The 20,907-nt window shown below is 44.9% G+C and overlaps 1 protein-coding gene across 8 annotated transcripts in view; it reads left to right on the top strand.

The window, feature by feature from the left end:
- The window catches only part of TNIK (TRAF2 and NCK interacting kinase), a 376,662-nt gene that overhangs the window by 296,493 nt on the left and 59,262 nt on the right, over positions 1 to 20,907 (top strand). For 5 of the 8 annotated variants that reach the window (XM_032847930.1, XM_032847923.1, XM_032847924.1 and 2 more), the window contains exons 13-17: positions 6,422 to 6,532; positions 7,394 to 7,480; positions 8,513 to 8,701; positions 17,474 to 17,638; positions 19,800 to 20,039. In XM_032847930.1, the coding sequence (XP_032703821.1) occupies positions 6,422 to 6,532; positions 7,394 to 7,480; positions 8,513 to 8,701; positions 17,474 to 17,638; positions 19,800 to 20,039 (792 nt within the window). The remainder of the gene's footprint in view (positions 1 to 6,421; positions 6,533 to 7,393; positions 7,481 to 8,512; positions 8,702 to 17,473; positions 17,639 to 19,799; positions 20,040 to 20,907) is intronic. The other 3 variants (XM_032847929.1, XM_032847926.1, XM_032847931.1) reach the window with 1 other exon arrangement.

Genomic DNA, 20,907 nt, shown 5'->3' with positions numbered 1-20,907 from the left:
TTGGTTTGCCATGGTCTTTCCAAAGCTAAAACATAAGCAGACGTTAAAATGGGTGACCGGAAGGCCCAAGGGCTTGCATACCTCTCCTTATAGCTGCTGTAAAGCTTGTACGGAACAATCCTATTTAAGTGAGAGGCATGTGTGCTGTGCTATAGATTCAAAAGACCACAGTGGGTCCTTTCATTCCGGGTGTCTTTGAACAGAGAGCGTCTTTGGGGAGGGGATGGTTGGAGGGACTTGCCAAGGAGCCCAACTGGATCCTGTGCCAGCTGCTGGCCTGTTCTCTGGAGGCCAACTCAAGTCTTCCACAGTCACTGGGGTCCACCACTTCCCGGTGGAATCACCCGGATTGAAAAAGCAAGTGGAGCTGTCCAAAAGCAAGCCAGAGTTCTGCTCTGTTTCACTTCCTGTTCTGAATTGTTAGTTAGATTTTTGCCAGCACACCCTTGCTTAGACTCAGATGAACAGACTTGTGTGATCCCCTAATCTGCTCCTGGGCTGAAGGTTAGGTTAAGGTGACTTCCTCAAGGTCATGCAACATTTGCTCATGTTAAACAAATAGTTATTGAGTCTGTGGTCTAAATATTGGTTTTGGTGGCAGAGCACAACCGGCACCTGGTCTTAATCTTTCTGACCCAGTGTTCTTTCCCCAAGCCCTAGAGCCTCTCTTACCTTTCCCCTCCTCTCCCAGTGACATGTCACCACAGCTACGGGATATTCATTCTCAAATGTAGGTGTTACCTCTGAGTCTGTAGGTGGAAAATGTAATGTATAAAATAGATAGACCCAGAGCCCCCAAATCTACCAGAATGTCATGAGAACAAGATTCAGATTCAGTCCGAACATTCAGTAAGTAGAAAAAGCAGCCAAGGATCCTATCTGGAATTTCTAAGGGATATTGAAGGAAATGCAGATGGAGGTAGGATATGATGATTTGTATTCATTTCCTGATTTTCCCATAATCTAGCATGTGACCATTGACAAGGCAACGAACCTTCTTGAGAGTCTGGAAAGGAAAATAAAGAAAATGACATCTGCTTCACCTACCTGACAGAGCTAACGTGAGGCTCTAATTAGAATGATCTATGTTGCGCTACTTTTTTTGGTCAAAATAATGCCATACATACAGATTATATTCCTGTACTTTTTTCCCCAAAAGATTACATGTCCTTGAATGATGGGTGAGCTGCGTTTAGCCATGTTGGCTCGGGTGCATGGTAAGATCTTTTCGATTAGAAAGAAGACTGTGTTGTTTCCCTTTCGGTCCCAGCCAGTTCTACATGGGCCACCATTGCTCACTTAGACAACCCTTCAGTGAGAGGGCATGGTGGGATCAGAGCACATGGACCCCCACAGCTGTAAAAACAACTCGAACCACTTGCTCAGGAGACACCAACAGAGGTGCCACCTTCTTAACCAAAGAACCAAATCAAAAGCCTACAATTTCTTGTTTATCTCATTTTGATCTTTCTAAGGAAGGTTTTGAGGTTTTGAAATCTGTGGAGCCAAAATCTGTTGTTCGTTTGTTTTTGTACACCCTTCCTTGTGATTTTGCTTTATTCCAAAAAGAGGACACAAGGTGGCTAACAAAGATTAATATAGCAACTAAAAAAATTTTAAAAAGAAAATTAAGGAGAAGGGACTATAAAGCAGAAGAGGAAACAAGACAAAGCCAGGGTAGGGTCAGTTCACAAAATGCCTGCCCAGCACAGTGCCTGGTGCAGGTGCCTGAAGGTGTCGGACTCTGAGCACCCCAGCAACTAAGAAAAGAGGCAGACTTGAGTGGTTTGAGATTTGTGTTGTCCATCACATTCAAGTAACTTTGTTACTCAGGCAAGCATTCTGAGATAATTGAGAACCTGTGCCCTTTTCTAGCAGTGGTTGAGTCGTGCTGTGAATAATGTTTGTGGTGGTGTTCTTCCCACAGACACAGTGCTTAGCTCTATGTGGCAGTCCTGATAACATTGTAAAGTGCAGCCTATGGCCTGACAGTTCATCAAAGTCACTTCTACAAGAGCCAGAGCACCCCAGTGGAGTTCACACTTTTCTGCTGGTTAAATTTCATCTAAAAGGAGCATTTAAAGAAACAAAAGGAAAGAAAGAGCAACACCATGGCCTGCGTGACAATCAGCCATGAGGAATATCAGTTACAACATTCAAAAGAATTGAATACTTAAGAGTTAAGGTGATATTCTCCTGCAAGAATTTGAAGAGCCAAAATTCTACATCATCAATTTGGGATAAATGTATAACCTTTGAGGGTCCCCTGAGCAAGGGAATGGGATTATTTCATTTGGATGAACTAACCAGTTCACATACTTGGAAGTACAGCCACACAGCCTCCCCTTGGACCTAGCCTGAGGCGAATAGCCTAGGGGAGAACCCAGACTTCTCTAAACAGAAGTACTCTTTCAGAACATCCACAGAAGACAGAGGAAGACCCCAGTGACCTACTCCAATAGAGCAAGGCATGGAAAATTTAGAGAGTGGGTATTATCAATCATCTCCCAACCAGCAAAAAAAAAAAAATTAAGAAACTTATAAGAACCCATTGAATATCTAATTTTAAGTGAGACAACTTGTGAAGATGTAGATGAAAACATACTTCTAGGCAGTTCAGTAAAGGTGGGGCATCGGCCAAAAGTTTTAGGGTAGTTGGTTTAAGCCATTACTTTTTGGCAACAAGACCACTGTCATCTACATGCATAATTTACATGAAATTTACAAATGCTTAGACTCACTCCCTTCTTTTATCTTCCCACCTTTCTTTTAGATGGCAAATCAGTGCCATGCCAATGCCAGTCATTGGTGGATCTCTGGTTAGAAAAATACTCTCAAGCCTTGTTTATGTGCAGCCTAAGAACATTGGGGGCCAGGAGGGCTGTCTGAGAGAGGCATAGAAGGGTGGAGGGGTGGTCTGAGGCTCTGCCAGCTTTTCTCCTCTTCTCTCTACACAGTTGACCATACTGAATGCAACAAATACCAATGGTATCAGGGATTTACTGGGGTTTAGTGGAAGAGAAAAAGTGGAGTGGAACAGAGACCTTGCCCACAAATAGCTTTCAACCTAGATTGTAGAGTAGGTAAGACATTCAGATAACCAGATTTTAAGGCACAAGGTGATATAAACTCCTAGGATTGAGAAAACAGAAAATGCTTCCAAAGAGATGTAAGATACTGTGTTGTCTTCTTTTACGCCAAGTCTCTTAACTTGGTTCAGTTCAAAAAAATCTTGTGTCCCCGCCAGGTGCCCTGACTCACAGGAGGGGCTGCAGGTCCAACAGGAATCAAGCACAGGCCTTACCTCCTAGCAAGAGTCATCAGAGCTTTGTAGAGGTGTCTGCTTGAGGTCGGGGACTTGGTCTTTCTCTGACATGTTTTGGTATGTCCCGTGAGACAGCTCCATGCCCAGGAGGAAAGAGAGCAAAGACTTTTTTCCAGGAAAGACATTGACATTGAAACAACAGCAGCTGGAAATTGGCAAGGTGCCCTCAGAAGGTTGGGGAAGTGATTTATTTTTCCAGCCTCACCACAGGAGCCAAAGCCCTGGCAGATGCCTCCATGCGTTAGCGGCAGCTGATCTGAGTGAGATCATTATTAATTATTAGTCACTTCTGAGTGTCTTTCTCAGGAACTACAGACCCTCCTGAGTTGCAATCAATACTGTGTACACCTTACACAAGGAACTGAGTGGCATGTAATTATAAAACAGTATTGATTCCCGGCAAAGGGGTTGAAAATGTACAAATCCTTCACATAAAAATCAGCTAAACCTTCAAAAAGCCTTGATGACGATAATTTTTTATTTATTTATTCATTTATTTATTTTGCCAAGAAAGAGACCGACGTGGGAGTCAAAAACTTGAAATGTTAGCTAAAGTAGGGCTAGTTCCTGCCAGGAGCCAGATCTATACACATAATTATTTTACTCTCTGTGCTGGCATTGATTCACTTGGGTTGAGTGTTGGAAAGATCTCTGTTTTGGGTCTATAATCCAAATTATTCAGTCCGTTCCTTTGATAATGTTTTCTACTCGCATCTTCCTGTATTATTTTTCAGTAAAACAAATAATTACACGTCTGGAGCTTGACTCATTCCCATCCCCCAATATAACCCTCATTCCTTTCCCTAAACCTGCTTTTCTTCCTCTCTTTCAAACCGTCTTCTCTGCCCCTTGGCCAGGAACTTCACTCTCCCTCACAAGCCCCATAGTCCCCAAATCCTGCCTATTTGATTTTGGCCTAATTCTAATTTCTACTCTAAGTTGGCATCCACTCCAGTCCTGTTGGAAGAGCTGGAAATCTGGAGAGCTTTTAGTCCATCTTCCTTTTTTTTTTTTTTTTAAAGATTTTACTTATTTATTTGACAGAGAGAGATCACAAGTAGGCAGAGAGGCAGGCAGAGAGAGGGAGAGAGGAGGAAGCAGGCTCCCCGCTGAGCAGAGAGCCTGACACAGGACTCGATCCCAGGACCCTGAGATCATGACCTGAGCCGAAGGCAGAGGCTTTAACCGCCTGAGCCACCCAGGTGCCCCTAGTCCGTCTCTCCTTTTGTCTGTGTCTCCATTCTCAGCAGCGATCGTGAACATGGACTCTCCCACTGCCTCTGCTTAACTCACTGACGCCCTGTCATGTTCTGCAGGCACCCATAGAATGGCCTGGTGTTGCACTTAGGCTTCTAATCTTCCCCTCCAACCCGACTCCCTCCTGCCCTGCCTCGTGGCTGTCAGGAGCCCCCTTGAAAATGCAAGTCTTGGTCATAGCATTTGACTGCAGAAAGTCATCCAGTGGCTCCCTGTCACCCACAATCTAAGGAGGACAAAAAATTGTTGATCTGGAAGCAATAAACGTTGAGTCTCAAAAAAATGTAGCTTATCTCGAAGACTCAGCGGTCACTGAAAGACAGCGGGTCTGGCAGATTGTAGGTGGGAGCCGCATTAGGAAGGCCGCCTCAAACTGTGGGCTTCTTGGAGTTTTGAACGTCTGCCTGGTTAACTGGGGCTGTGACAAGAGCTTTTGTCCTAGAAGGCTCTTTCCCTGTTTGCGTAAAGCTAGCCGTCAGGGTGATCTAGTCACAACCCATGCTGTTTTGGATAACTCCTATTTTCTCAGCCAGGCAGGGAAGAGCTGTTGAGAATGTTAAAGGGGAATGGACCCCCCTGAGAGGTTCCCCCAAACCTCATAGTGGAGGAAGAAGAAATCCTAATGTTGGTACAGGGCTCTGACACCAAGGGCTGTGGCACTTCTCAGAAGAACCGCTAAGGGCCTGTGGTGTAGGAAAACAGTCTGTGACGTGTGACTGTCCTGAGCCTTACACGATGTTCAGCATCCCTGGCCCCTCGTACTATGTGCCAGTCATGGCCTTCAGTCACAGAGACCACTAGAAAAACTCCCCCATGCCCTTGCACATTTCAAATGCTCCCTGGATTGGGGAACAATACTGTCCCACTGAGAAACATTAGTTCCTGTCATTATTCCTAAGATGTTCTCCTTTTCTGAGAGCATCATGAAGTGCTGGATTAATCTGTGATCTCTCTATGGCACCTGTTGCCTCTTCATCTTCTGGAATGACTGAGTTCAGACTGCGCTGCCACTACTTACTGGGGCATGACCTTGCACATGAGGATGACCTTTGACAACTGCTTAATCTCCGCATGCTTCAGTTTTCTCATATAAAATGGGGATGATAATAATATCTACGTCAGCAGATTTTTGTGAGGATTAAATAAGATAAAGCATGAAAGGTACTTACCACACTGTCACTGTCAGCGGGCTGGTACTCACGGCGGGCTGGTAAGAGATCATGACAATGAGTTTAAGGGTCTTACTTGAATGAGAAGTCGAAATTGATACTTGCAAGTGTATAATCTGGAAGATAAAGGCAGCATGATGTATGGGATAGGGTAATGGACAGGGTTAGGGTCAATGAATTCTATTATACTCTCAGCCATTAGTTACTGTAGGACCTTGAAGGTGTCACTTCATTTCTGTGGATTTTGCTTTCTCTTCTGACTGGCATGAGCACTGGCATGAGCACTGGAAACGTTTTCTCTTCTGACTGGCATGAGCACTAGAAACGTTTTAAAACCCATAGACTCTTCGTAAACAGTCTGATGATGCACCAGGGTCAGCCAATAGGGAGAATGCACCTAGCAACAGGGACTTCTTGGGAGGAGGCAAACCTGGGGAGTCAACTTGCACGGGAAAGGACAGGGTATTTGCATGCCTAAATTGCTCCTTGCGCCCCCCACCCATCCTAGCCAGCAAGTCCCCCAAGAGCACAAGACAGAAAGAGCCCTCGGGCGTATAGGCAGCTATGGAGAAGGGCGCAGGTCTGCGGTTCAGCAGCCCTCCCTGAGGCTTTCCCCACAGCCCCGCACCAGCCCCGCTTCCTTCATGGTTGTCTGCTTGTGGCCCCACAGCAACAACGGCGGGAGAAGGAGCTGCGGAAGCAGCAGGAGAGAGAGCAGCGCCGGCACTACGAGGAGCAGATGCGCCGGGAGGAGGAGAGGAGGCGCGCGGAGCACGAGCAGGTACAGCAGGGCCCGGAGCCCACAGTTGGCACCAGCGGGAGCTCCAGCGCCAGCTGACCGTCCCTGGGGTGTGGGTCACCGTCTCTTAGGACTATTCAGTTAAAATGGGTTTTTACTCTTTCTCAAGCTGCTCTTCTCACCTATTCAAGAAGTCAAACGCACAGCCCTTGGCAATGCCCACTCGTTGAGCCTCGCTTCCTGCCCAGGCCAAAGTCCCCTGCACACCTTGATCTTTGGGTTCTCCCGACCCTGGGTATCTACTTTGAAGGTAGCACTGAAGCATGGTAAATGAGCCACATGGTCCTCTTTCATTGCTTCCGAAGGGCTTTTCTGCTCCTCGGTCTCCGGTGTCCGGTCCGCGCCGCGGAGGCAGGGCCCTCCGTCTTCGGTGGAACCGCATTCTGACCGCGCGGCGGCGCTCTGCAGGGCGGAGGGCGGGGCCCTTACAAAGACCGCGCATGCCGGCCTTCCACAGTTACTCTATTCCTGCTGCTTGCACAGGAGCCTCTGACCTTGATGGCATTGTGACTTCCGGGTGGCCCATAAAGAGGGAACCTGCAATGAAGAGCTTTAAAACGTAGCTGGGTTTACGAAAACCATACAGTCACAACAAAGCCCCGAGACCCCTCCGGCGGCTGTCGCAGGTGGAGGACTTGTGCTTTTGACTGCATTGAAATGCTTTTGCTTCGGTGCTTTTCCTGTTTGGTGAGGGGGTGTCTGGGCATTTTGTTGTTGTTGTTTTCCCTCCTTCCTTCCTCACTTTACATGGCAGCACTTGTCACCTCAAAGAAATTACCAGTTCTTTTTCTCTCTCTTTCTCTCTTTGTGTTCCTCTGAATGCTCTGCTGCCTGCCTCTCCAGGAGTACATCAGGCGACAGTTAGAGGAGGAGCAGAGACAGTTAGAGATCTTGCAGCAGCAGCTACTGCATGAACAAGCTCTACTTCTGGTAATGGGAAAGCAGAGGGCCAGCCACCTGCTCTGTGTTCATCCTGTGTGTGTGTGTGTGTGTGTGTGTCCCCACGTGTGTCCCCCTCACATGCCAGCCCACAAGGGGGGGATCCTCCAAGCCTCGTGGACCTCAAAAGTCTCGTGGAAACCCAATGCACTTCCTGACCTAGTTGGCCATCTGAATACCTTGGAGACCCTTGTCATGCATTCTTTAGTAACTCAGTATCTTTGTGAAACTTTAGCAGGAATCCAGGCTTAGTACAAGTTCAGGCTGTTTTTGAGACCCACTGTGTTTATTGCAGAGTAATTTTTAAGGTCATCTGCAACATGCTGGAATACAATCACAGCGAAATACACCTCTTCTGTAAGAACCCACTCAGCTCTGCAGTCATATTTCATTTGCAGACTATTAGCTTTACCCTTACAATGGGAACATTTTGTGTTCCCTGCTCACGCGGCTTCCTCTTCAAGTACTTTTTTATTATTATCGCCCTGCTCTCCAAATGAGCTGCTTGATACATTTTTTTTAACTGAACTTCTTATTCAGTGGCACTGTGTTATTTTTTTAGCCTGTGCATACAGTTGCTAATGACCTTTGTTGGTCCAAGTTTTGTGAAACACAAGATGATTTGAGCAGTATCTGTAGCTCCTTATTTAGTTTTGTACTTAATTGGACATGTTTGAATAGTTTAATTACTAAACCAGGAAGTGGATGGCTCCTTATAGGGCTTGGGCGCTGACCATCCAAAAGTCCTCATTATTGCTACTTTCTTGGCCCCCAGTCAGGGACAGGTCAGTTGGTAAGGGGTAGTGTTCTGTAGGGATTGCCATTAAAGCAATAATGTTTTCAGAAAATGCTAGCCCCGGCCATAGCCTGTCTCTGTGGCAAGTCCTGACATCCTTTGGTGGTTCTGTTGGCTTTTCTCGTTATCATCTCTTTTGGCAACATTGCATGTTTCTCCGGTGCCAGCCAGTGGTTTCTATATGGTGATCTGGCTTTTCCTTTGCTTCTCTTTTCTGGTCCGGATAGGAATATAAGCGCAAACAATTGGAAGAACAGAGACAAGCAGAAAGATTGCAGAGACAGCTAAAGCAAGAGAGAGACTACTTGGTGTCTCTCCAGCATCAGCGGCAGGAGCAGAGGCCGGTGGAGAAGAAGCCACTGTACCATTACAAAGAAGGGATGAGTCCTAGTGAGAAACCAGCATGGGCCAAGGAGGTAAGTGCACTAGCAAGTGTAGCCACGTCCTGTTGGCCGGCCTGGTGGCTCTAGTGACTTCACCCAGTAGAAGCAGAGAATTAAACTAGTGCTTCACAACTGGAAAACAATTCATCTTAAGAAGTGCCTGCTTTGTTTTTGGAAGAGCCATAATGTTATTTCTGTAGAGAATTGACAAGGCACCTTAATCCATTAGTGGTTTTTGTTTCTCAGGGATTGATTTTTTTTTTTTAAGTGGTTATAAGGGATTTTTGTAAGTAATAACAGGAAGTAGAAAAATCATTTTTCTCATAGGTATCCAAATGAGTTTGTGGCTTGAGGATTTTTAGTGACTTCCCCTTGAAAGAATGTGATTTAATAAAGACTTAGGGATTTTGAGGTAGAGTCCTTTCCTGTCCGTACCTAGACCCCGAAAGTGATCATTAGCACTGTCGCTGACACTCGCTTATTCTGTTGTGGTGTGAAGGGACGCACAGTTGGTCTCAGACCAGTGGTTGTGGTAACCACTTCCGGGATCAGAGGTCATTTGTGGGGGGTTTTTTTGTTTGTTTTCTTTTGCAAATCAGCTACTAGAGTGAGGACACGTTTTCAAGAACTTGGCTCTGTGGTGAGATGTTTTAAATATCAAATTAAAAACTATCTGGGTGATAGGAAAAAAGGTGGGCAAAGCAAAGAAACCAAATCAGCCAAGATTAATCACCCTCCTAGGAGTCACTGTGTCAGCTCATGTGCATAACAGCCTGATTTTCTGTTTGTCATGGTTTGTGGCACCCAGTGATCTCCTTTATTTTCTTGTGAGCATAGCTAGTCATTTAAGAGGATGTTTGTGTTATTTTGTAATTTGTTCTAGTATCTTCAGGTATTTATAGCCAGAACTTATTTCAAGTTATCTAGACTACAGTCTTACCAGAACTAGATTTCTTACATAAGATCCTATTTTTACAAAAATGTTTCTGTCTTTTTGAATTTTTTTATTCTTTTACGTACATATAGAAAATGCTTGAAGCCATGTTGCGCTAAGGTTAATGATGATTGCTGAAAGGGCAGTGGAACCACAGGGTGTGTTCTTTAAGCTTTTCTGTATTCTTACATATCGTTTAAATCTTTTCTAATGATCATGTGCTATTTTTGCAAAAATCAAACCTTTTTCTTTTACAACTTGAAAAATGAACCTGTAGAGAAAATCCTTTGATGTCACGTAAAGAATGTTTTTGATCACTTTCCTTTAGAGTCTATAAAGATGATTTGTATTTACCTATGTCTGTAACAGCTGCCTCTTTCTCTTAGATCAATAATTCATTTTTGTGATCCTACTCCCAGGTACGGCACCGACCCCTTAATAACCCACCTGTTCTTCCAGCTAAGCAGAATCCCTCTGCTGTTAGACAGCAGCTGAGGTGTGTCCTGGCTGGCAGAGGCGTGCCACCGTCCACCACTGCTAAACCATTTTCTAGCCCTGCCAAGTTGAAACCCTCAGCTAAGCCACATTCACAGCTCCTGCTCACGGCAGGTGTTCAGAAGGCTGGAAAACTAGGCTCTACTAAGCCAATGCCAGGAGCACCTGCAGAAATTAATGATTCCAGATCAAGACTCCTGCTGGAGCCTCGCTCACGGAAGAAAGGTGGACCCGCTTGTCCTAGTAGAGTTGGTCTTGAAGAACAGCTGAAGGCTCAGGAAGCCTCGAGGACCGCAGTGAGATCCCCTAGGCGATCTTGCTCCCAAGGATGTAGTCCATCTCAGGAGTTAGGATCTGAGGTCATTTGTGTGTCCTCTTCCAACATCTTCAAAGTGACAAGCCCCAAGTTGTCCATCACTGCACGTAAGGAGGGCCTTAGAGACCCCTGTGAACCTCGTGGCCGGAGGGGCACGAATGCATGCATCCTTCCGGGTACCCCGACGCCTCTGAGAACTGCTGTATCGCTGAATGACCTCTTCTTGATGCATGACCCCATGGCCCTCCGTGTTTCCAGCCCCAAGCATGGGTTTAGGAGAGGGACACCTACAGAGCTCACTGGAGAAGACCATGATTCTCTGCAGAGCGTCCCAGAATTCCTCCTTTCCCCTGTGCAGCTCCCTCACATGCAAATGTACCAGAAAACGGGGAGAAGCCTGGAGCAGTTCCCACGTCCTTCCTTCCACCTCTACCCAGCACCTTCTCATGTGAACTTGATCACTCTGACTCCACTGTTACCGAGTTACTCTTTGTCCTCCTCACTAAGTTTCCTGGCCTATCCTCTCTGTTCAGAACTAGTTCACGGTTCCCAAGCTCTCAGAAGCCATGGCATTCCTGGGGGCCAGTCTTTGCAGATGCCAGCAAGATGGTTTTCTAGACCTTCTAATTCCCCTATGCTCCCTGGCCAGGCTCCTAGCAGTGAAAGAAACACAGCAGTTGGACGTGCAAACAACCCAGCTGTGTCAGCAAGCACTCCCGATGTGAGGCTCCCTGGCCATCATAAAGCTGGGCCACCTCTGGTGGGTTACATCTTCCAAGGTCCCTGGCTTCCTAGCAGCTGGCAGTCTTCTTTGGGCTTCGTGCAGTTCTGGACATATGGGGGAACATTCTTTGGGGATTCATATTTAGTCCTATCCTCCTGGGCGTGGTTAACGTAATCCAGCTTCCAACTAACCAATCTATTCATGAAGCAGTTCCCAAGTCTTAAAAGAGTGGGTGTTCATATTTTAGAAGAGAGATGAAACATTTAGATCGCAGAATGAGTGACAGTGCTAAATTTGGGATCGGAGTGACTCATGTATAAATAAGAACAAATAATTGTCTGCTTTGGTTTGATTGATCATTTTCTTAACACCCACTTCTTAAAATGGGAATAAAACTGGGTGTGAGGATCCTTACCTTCTTGACCTTTTAATGCTTGTCATAGCAATGTATGCACTTCCCGAGCTCTATTTAAAGGTTTCTTTCCCTACAGTAGGGAGGTAGATGGAGCTGAAAGTAGCTAGACAGCAAAATTCATTTCAGATCTTTAGAGACAGACAGAATTTTGAGCCCAGCCATCTCTAAATCATCAACCAAGAATAAGAACCTGAGTCAAGCTCTCTTCAGGAGTTAGAATAAAAGGTACCCTTTCTTTTTCAAATGTGTCCTCTACCGGGGTATGAAATGGAAATTATCCTTGCCAGGGAGGAATGGGCAGCCGTGGGCATGCCACAGGAGCCTGTGATACAGGGTCCAGACTTTTCTTGCCCCCGGTGCCCTTGAGACACCCCCGCAGCCGTCTACTCCCCTGGCAGCCTCTGACTTGCGCCATATTTGTCTTCTAACTCAGCTCTCTACCTCCTCCCCAGGATGGTTTGTCCCTCCTCGGTTATTTTTTCATCCCCTTATTTCTCTTCCTTTTTTTCAAATTGACAGTTTTTCATTAACTAGGATAATGTTATCATGCCCCACCCCTTGGTGATTTTGTTGCTTCATTGTGTAAAACATAAGTCATCATCCCATTTCGCACACACTTTCTCATTAATTTGTTGGATGTAATAAGAAGAAATGAAAATACTCAGTCATTTGCAAATCTTGCTGAGCTCCTCCCTCTCTCCATTTACAGAGTATTCTGTCTGTCCCTATGGTCACATTGACTGGGATATTCAGATTCCGGCCAGAGAGAAGCTTTCCTGTCTCTATTAAAAGGAAGGGTGGAGGCATTTTCACCCCTTGCAAGTTCTCGACCATTCCTGTATTGGGATGGAAGTCCGATTTGTTTCTGTAAAAACATCAGTATGATATTCTGTTGAACATCAGCAAAAATCGAAGGTCTTTTTTTCCGCCACTTTTTGAAAGATGGTCATTCCTTTTCTTACAATACCTTTTGCTTATAATGGGGCAGATTCCTTTCCTTCAAATGGCATGTGATTGGGCCTGGCAGTGATTGGGTATGCGCCCCCTCCCTATATTTTTTTCAAATTTTCTTCTACACACAGCCGTGACAGAATGTTCCCTCTCCATGAATACTGTATGAGATTGTATTTTAGTTTTTTCCAATACTCCATCATGTTCTTACTCCCTGATACTCTCCAGTCATCTGGTCATGGTTTTATGTGGCAAACGATGGGCCAAGATGTCTCTTTATATCTCGTCAGCCCACTGGACTCTGAAATCTCTGTATGGAAGAACTCCTTCACTTAGTTTCCCCTACTCTACACTGATGTGTTTTTTTCCCCCTTTTTATAGGAGTCATCTTACAGATGAGGTCCCAAATTACCACTTAGAGAGTGTACGGCTCTGCTCCCTTCTTTGCTCAGTTTCTGCTTCGCTCTCTTACAAGCTGCCCTAAGAGAGACCTGGAAAGGAGTAAGGAGTTTAAGTTCTTCCACCTCCCGACTAGGTGACCTGGGAGGAGTCTTGGAGCTTTCCTGAGGCTCAGCTTGCATTCCCTTTCAGGAATGCCTTTGGGCGCTCCTGTCTGTGAATGTGCCATTGAAATGATAAGCGCTGTGCAGAAACACATGAAATCTAGTCTTCAACACAGTCCTGTTTTGTTTCCAAGGCCACTGTCCCCCACAAGGAGTAAGCGTTTGGCCTCTGTTGTTTCTGGTTTGGATTTCACAAGGGCAGTCCGCATGGAGCCCCATCTCCCCGACCCCCATCCACCCGGTGATACAAATACACGTCTTTATTTCCCATCTCAACGCGAAAGCTTTGCCTTATTATTTTTAAGTTACGTGCTCTATCCCCAGGAAGACCTCTCTGCTCTTCTCTGGACAAGTGGTCCAGGCTTTTGACTTCAGATGAAACTCCATTTTAAGCATTTCACGTGAATGAGAGTGTCCCCTGTTCTCAGAGGGGCCTCAGAGAAGGCATGTGCCCAGTCTTGGTCGGCCCGCATCCGCTCCTGCTCCTGCGGTTTTGCCAAAGAACAATATGACACAGCTCTTTATGTGACCAGAGTGACTGCAGGGTCCTAAAGGTCTAGTGAGTACCTAAACATTATTTGTTGACTTCTTTCTCTTTCTCCAGCATTGCCAGTAAAAACAAAAACATCAGTTCAGTTGGAAGAAAAGGAATTCCCATATGATTGTGTTTAATTCACCATGTATAAATAAACTTTTAAGTAAGGCCTTCTAGGCTTTCATGGACCCCTCATACGCTGCATCATATAAAATATTATAAAAATGCACCCTTTTGACGTCGTAAATATATTTTTGCTGTCAACATCTAAAAAATTACTGCTATAATTTTGTTCTGAGATTTTTCTCTCAGCAGCTTTCATTCATTATTGCTAAGTGAGACATTGTAAGCAATGAATTGTTGTCAACATACAAACTAATTTAACAATTGACATTGCTGTGTTTCCTTTTATACATGTTTAACCATATTTGTATTTATTTTGAGAAATTTTTTGAAGTCCTGTAATCAACAAATTTATTTTCAGGTCTTCTTGTTTAGATACCCTTTATGTGTGTGTCTCAGAGGCCTTAGACATCACTTCTGTAGAACCCCGTGGACAACACAGCCATGCCTGGAGCAGAATTTTATTTCTGAGACCACAATTATGTTTCTTTTTTCTCCTGTAATGCAGCAACACATAGGAAAGCATTTCTGCTGAGGTGATCTAAATCTCTCCAAATTTTAGTTTTGATGTTAAAACCATCCTTTTAATGAGAAAAAAAATGGTTTTGTACTAAAACTGATCAGTCTCTCCTATTCTTGTTCTCTGTATTCACTGATAATCCCTTCAAGTTTGCAATCCTTCATAACCGGTATCTTTTGTTGTCATGGTCCAGCACCTTGAGACTCTGTGTCTCTTGCTACTAGAACATTCTTTTTTGGTGATACTCTGACATTTGACATCTCCTTGGAGCAGGAGGTTGGAATAGAGGCTCAGTTCATAGATTTATTTTTAGTATCACGTGAGGCAAATCAAAACATATCTTCATTGTACTGCAGTGTTGAATCACATATATCCTTATTCTGGGTGAAAAAACAAAACAAAACACACTTTTTTTTTTTTTTTCTTGGTCTAACTCACATATCCATCTCCTTTTCAATTATTAGAATAAGATATGGTGAATCAGGAGACAGACCTTTGCCCACTACCAAATTAATCAGAAGGGGCCTGAGCCTAGATACCCCACCTAGTTTCTCCTTTCTTTGTCTGATAGTAGGGTGTTTGATTTGATATCTTTGCTCCAGTCCTCATGCTGTTCCTTTGGTGCAAAAACAATGGGCAGCATTTTCTTCCTGAAAACCTTAGGACAAGGTTCTCTTGAGACAAAGTATGTAGCCAAATGGCTCATTATTACACCTTTCTCATAGATTTTCAGACTTCTCTGGACAAGCTCCAACCCAGGAAATTTCACCAGACTGAATCATCCTGAAATAATTTGCGCAGTATAACCGTAGATGATCTATACCATGTGTTTTAGGATGGTACAGCCTGACACATACGAATGGTAGGTTTTCGTATGCAAACCACCTGATAGAAGGCATAGGGAACTTTACTAGAGAGAGATTAGTAATAGTTATTTACGACTAATCAAACCCATTAGCTGCCTATGAAAGTCAGCCCCTCACTTTTCTGCCCTGTTCATTTCCCACAACAGCCGTTGACCCCATGTGGCCTGTGGTAAGAATACCTCGTTTACTGGAACCTTGTTGCTGGCTGTTGCCAAAAGAACTCTTTATGATTTCTTTGCTCAAGATGGAGTCTTTTTTGACTCCATCCCCTCAAGGCAGACTTTTTCTAGTGCTGTTCTTAATGTGCTGTCTCCGTGTGTTTAAAACTGAGTGTATTTTACAGCTTAAAAAAATAATAATGGCAAGTAGTCTCCACTCTGAATACATTTGGTTCCTGACTGTTGGGTAACAGGTACCTATAGTTTGGAAAACCAGATATTTATCTGAAAATGTGTCTGAATCTCTTGGGTTCCTTAGCTCAGACAGCAAATGGCTTGGACTCTCGGAGTTTGGATGGTGAGAGGTGCTCGTACATGGCATTTATCTATTAACGATCTTCCATGGAAATAAGAAAATGGCTAATGTTTGACCAATTCCTGTGGTCTGGAAACAGTCACTTTCTTTTCTAGTATTTAGTACTTAGTATTTAGAAAAGCAATACATTGCATGGCTTGCTTTCAGTTGATCTGCCACTGTCTTTGTGGGACTTTCTCTTTCTGGTCTCAGCTCAGAACTGGCTTTATTCATTTCCTTTGCTCAGTGCAGCAGCCAAATAATTACCGCTGATGTAATACTTTGCCCACCGCACACACAAAGTATACATGTTCTGGTTTATAGGTCTGGCTCATGGTAGCTAACACTCTTTGGTGTGTGGTAAGCTTCCGGGACATGGAGTTTCAAAACCAAAGTCAACTGGATGTCAATTGTAGGTACCCTGCACAGCCATGGTGGGAGAGGAGATGTTGAGTTGTCCCTGTGGGACAGTTTTCTATTCTGCAGCATACCTTATTATGTAAAAATGTTTGCAGTTCATATGAGGGCTTCAAAACAGACTTATTCTGTATATGAGACTCAGTCTGCCTCTAGAAAGATCCAAAATGGAATAGGAAGGATGGGAAAGAATAGCTCTTTTGAATTTTTCTTTCAACTCAGGCCGTGAAATGAATAAAGAGCTCCATACAGATATGTCTGGGTCTGTGTGTGGGTTCTGGGATGGGCCCTTGGAACCCTCCTCAGTGAGACAGCAAAGGGAGTTCAGGCTCACACTGAAGAGTCGTCAGGGTGGGTGGGCTGCCCGGCAGGTTTGGAAAATACAGCTGCCAAATTGACCCGAAAGAAATAAAGGACAGGCTGAGATGCATCTGAAAGAAAAGGGCTAGACCTCTTAAAGTTGTCAGAGGTCTTAAATCATGCCTTGCGGTGTACATCTTGTTTATCTGAATTTCCGTTTGGAAATAGCCTCTGTGATGGTCTGTCTGCTGCAGACATGAACTGAGGGGAATCTTCCCCACAAAAAAGGGCATTCCTGGGACCGTGAGCCTTTCCTGCGGAACCCTTCTGATCAGTTACCTGCTTTGGGCTGAGAAACTCAGCAGGAAAGGGGATGACAAGGGAAATAAAGTGGCCCCAGAAGAGAGAGGGCTGGAGGTGGGGAGAAGGGAGGGGTAGAAGCGAGAACGAATGTCACACAGGGACAAAGAGGGAGAAGGGGACAGAGTGAGGCAGCAGAGTCCAGGCTGGAAATGGAAAGGCGTATTTTAGGGAGCAGGGAGACAAGTGAAAAGACAAGGTCCTAACGAGGGGAAAAGAAACAATACAGGCCGTCTGAAGATAGGTCCGCTCATTAAGAGAGCACCTGAAACACCCGCTGGCCTATCAGTAGGGCCTGTGAGGAAACGCAGGGTGAGTGGCCTTCCCTCCCGTGTCGCCTGAGTCAGCTTGTGAGGAGTTTTCTGCTTTCCCGAGCAGTCTCAATGCCCACCCCAGTTCCCTCCGTGTCCCTCACTGACTTCATGGCTTTGTGACCTGTCAGCAAGAGAATATCCAGTCAGTGCAAGGTAAACTCTTAAGCAGGTCCCAAACTCCCCGCTAACTGAAATAGCACAGGATACCAGGGAGCAAAGGGTGACAGCTTACGAGGTCTGTGTGTTTTGAGCTAGTGCTTACTCTGACAGAAAGGAGCTTTTTCAAGACTGCAGAGCAGGTATGGAGAGTTTGGGTCCCTGAAGATGAATTGATCAGAGGGACCCAAAAATGGCTGTGCAGGTGACTACAGAGAATCCTTACAAGGCAGCAAAACAGCTTCCATCCATCTACCCACTGAAGCACCTTTCTTTTTTTTTTTTTTTTTTTTTTGCTTCTAGGTGGAAGAGCGGTCAAGGCTCAACCGGCAGAGTTCTCCGGCCATGCCTCACAAGGTTGCCAACAGAATCTCTGACCCCAACCTGCCCCCGAGGTCGGAGTCCTTCAGTATCAGTGGGGTTCAGCCTGCTCGGACACCCCCCATGCTCAGACCCGTCGATCCCCAGGTACCTTCCTGGTTTCTTCCATCGGCCATCTCAGCTGGGTGTACAGTTAAGCTTACTAAAAGAACAGGGGATTATAACTTGGATTCATACATAGGACCAGTCCAACAACGGCCCTTAATGCAGAACCTATAGTAATAGAGGAGACCTCACTGGATTTGAAGGATGGGGGAAGGGTGGAGAAAGAAAAGACAACCTCCTTAACTTTGAGCCAACGGCAGGGTCACCTCTTGGTAAACCGGCCTCTCTGGAGACCCATGGGGGTGTCTGCCAGGTTGGAACAAGCATCCGTTCAGTTACAATCATCAGGCTAGCATTTGTATAGATATCTGTCATATATAAACTATTACATTATGTTCTGTTCATTGGGATTTGGGCATGGTCTTTAACCAGAAAAACAAAATGACCTGGGATAAAATTGCGTCTTCTAAGCCAGTGGTTTCCAGAGGGTGGTCACGGACCATTAGCATCAGCGTCACCCAGGAACTTGGTAGAAAGGCAGGTTCCCCGGTCGCCTCAGACCTGCTGATCAGCACGTCCGTGGGGGTCTAGCGGTCTGCATGTTAGCAAGCCGTCTGGATGCTCCTGAAGCACTCTAGGACTCGAGAGCCACTGGTGTAAGCTATTTAAAAAAGAAAAAAGTTACTCCACTCCTGGACACATTTCAGGAGGTTTTAGAGGACTTATGAAATTGTAAACACTAAGAATGAAATATGAAGTGAAATAAAGTAGGGAATTTTATGAAAAATAAAGGTAATGATGCAGATGCAGCTGGTTTCACCCAAATGTCTTTGAAAACTCTTTTAAATAGGGGTGTGTTTTGTGATGTGTTTTTAAAATATGCTCTATTTTAATATTATTATTACATTCGTGGTAATTAACATTAACAAAAACGTGATTGGTTACAGTTCTTTCCTGGTGGAAGCATAACATTCACCTGAACTAGACCTTGAGGATTTTTCTCTGAGCTGTAATTAATAACATTTCAGATTTCAGACCAAAAAGGGTCTGAAGAGGCAAGGGCAGGGCTGCTCCAGGGATAAGACTTCAAGGGCAAAAGGAGCAGGGCCAGGCTGGCAGAAGAGGGCCGTGGAAATTCTCCCCAGTGGTCTCACATTTGAGATTTCAGAACAAAGAGGGTCTGATAGGTCCCTTGCACAAAGCAGATAGTAGATTAGTGTTTTACTTAAGCGTTTAATTTAGAAAGTATTCTAGATGTTTCCCCAGCCGAGATCCATTGAGCACATTCCCCGTGCCAGGCACAGTGTAAACCAAGAGATCCCATACCAGACTTGGCTCCCATCTCCAGGGGTTTTATCTTCGAGATTGTAACAATGAAGTGAGAAGAAGTGCTAACGGTCAAGAACACTCTGAACTTTGGATTTTCGTGATCTGTCTTAAAGAGCCGCATTTCTACCCAAAGACAGCGTGTCTTCCCTGCATGAACAATACCAACGCACGCCCAGTTAGGGAGCTCACACCTCTAAAAGAAACATCCTGGTGTGGAGAGATATATAAGATCATGGGTGGTGAGAACCAGCTCACTAGAAGGCAGAAGAGCCTAGAGTTAGGGGTAGGGACCAGGAGACGCATGAGGGTTCCAGTCCAGGCCCTGGCATGTATGAACCGTGAGGTCCAGGCTGCTCCTTAACCTCTCTAGACCTTCCAGTCTCACATGAAAAAGGTTGAAAATTATTGTATCCACCTCATGGTGGATGTAGTGAGTTCATGAGGAGTAAGATACCCAGAGCAGTTTTTGTTTTACAGAGTGATAGCGCTTTCTGAAGTCAAAGTTAAAGGTTTTGAGGGAGGAATTTTATAATATTAGAAGAAAAGTGCTTGTAAATCTATTATACTACTGGCCAATAAATGTCCACTGAAACTGGCTGTTATTAGCATCACACCTATTTCACCTACTTCTTAGAGGAGTCCCAAGTGACTCAGTTAATTTTGGCCAGGCGCCCTGGGTCAGCCCTAAATATGGCCATAAATGGGAATTTCAGAGGAGCTTCTGAAAGCTTGCTGGAGACAGCTGTGATGGGCTCTGTGTCCTCCAGTTCTCATCTCATGCTCTACAATGGTATTTTCCTTTCCACTGAATGACATAGTAGCTGCTCTGCTTTTTCTTCTAATACGGTTGCTCTGCTGTTGGTTTGATGTTTAGATTCCACATCTGGTAGCAGTAAAATCCCAGGGACCTGCCTTGACCGCCTCCCAGTCAGTGCACGAGCAGCCTACCAAGGGCCTCTCTGGGTTTCAGGAGGCTCTGAACGTGACCTCTCACCGCGTTGAGATGCCACGCCAGAACTCGGATCCCACCTCCGAAAACCCTCCTCTCCCCACTCGCATCGAGAAGTTTGACCGAAGCTCTTGGTTACGACAGGAAGAAGACATTCCACCAAAGGTAATAGGCTAGGATGCTTTCATCATAACTATCATCATCATCATTGTTCATTATTAGTATTAGCATCTCTATTCCAGACCTTCTATAGTAATGAGGAACCTGAGAATGCCAGAGCAGCACCCTTTCTCATGTTCTCCTTCTTGTTCCTAAGCTAAGACTTGGATTGTCATTTATCACTTCTGACCTTCGTTTTCCCAAGAAATAGAGGCTCAGGTAATTCAGTGACTTGGAAACATCTATCCTATATCCAGAATTAGAACTCTCAACTTCAAGCATTCTAAACTATTTTACTGTCCGCATTAAGAAACCAGAATAATGGGGGTGCCTGGCTGGTTCAGTCAATAGAAGATGTGACTCTCGACCTCCAGGTCATGAGTTCAAGCCCCATATTGGGCGTATACATTACTTAAACAAACAAACAAAAACACACACACACACACACACACACACACACACACACACAAAAGAAAGGAAGGAAGGAAGGAAAGAAAGGAAGGAAAGTGGGGGAGCACCTGGGTGGCTCAGATGGTTAAATGTCTGCCTTCGGTTCAGGTCTCAGTCTCCATGTCCAAGCCCGTGTTGGGCTCCCAGCTCAGCAGGGAGTCTGCTTCTCCCTCTCACTCTGCCTCTTCCCCCACTTGTGCTCTGTCTCTCTCTCAAATGAATAAATAAAATCTTTTTAAAAAGAGAGAGAGAGAGAGAGAAGTGGAATAATGGGTATTTTCATCAGTGACTGAAACTACATCTAGACGAATTGAAAACTTCCAGATAAAAAGTAGAAAATTGATTTATTTCTACTTTTAATAACACAAATAGGATTGCAGGTGTTAAGAAGATAGTACTGCTCTTAACATTGGCTCTGTTTAAG

This window comes from Lontra canadensis, unplaced genomic scaffold (genome assembly GCF_010015895.1).
Source record: "Lontra canadensis isolate GAN:19392208 unplaced genomic scaffold, GSC_riverotter_1.0 scaffold196, whole genome shotgun sequence".
NCBI classification, from domain to species: Eukaryota; Metazoa; Chordata; class Mammalia; order Carnivora; family Mustelidae; genus Lontra; species Lontra canadensis.
The sequence above is the reverse complement of the archived record's forward strand: the minus strand, read 5'-3'. Positions and strand labels throughout refer to the sequence as shown.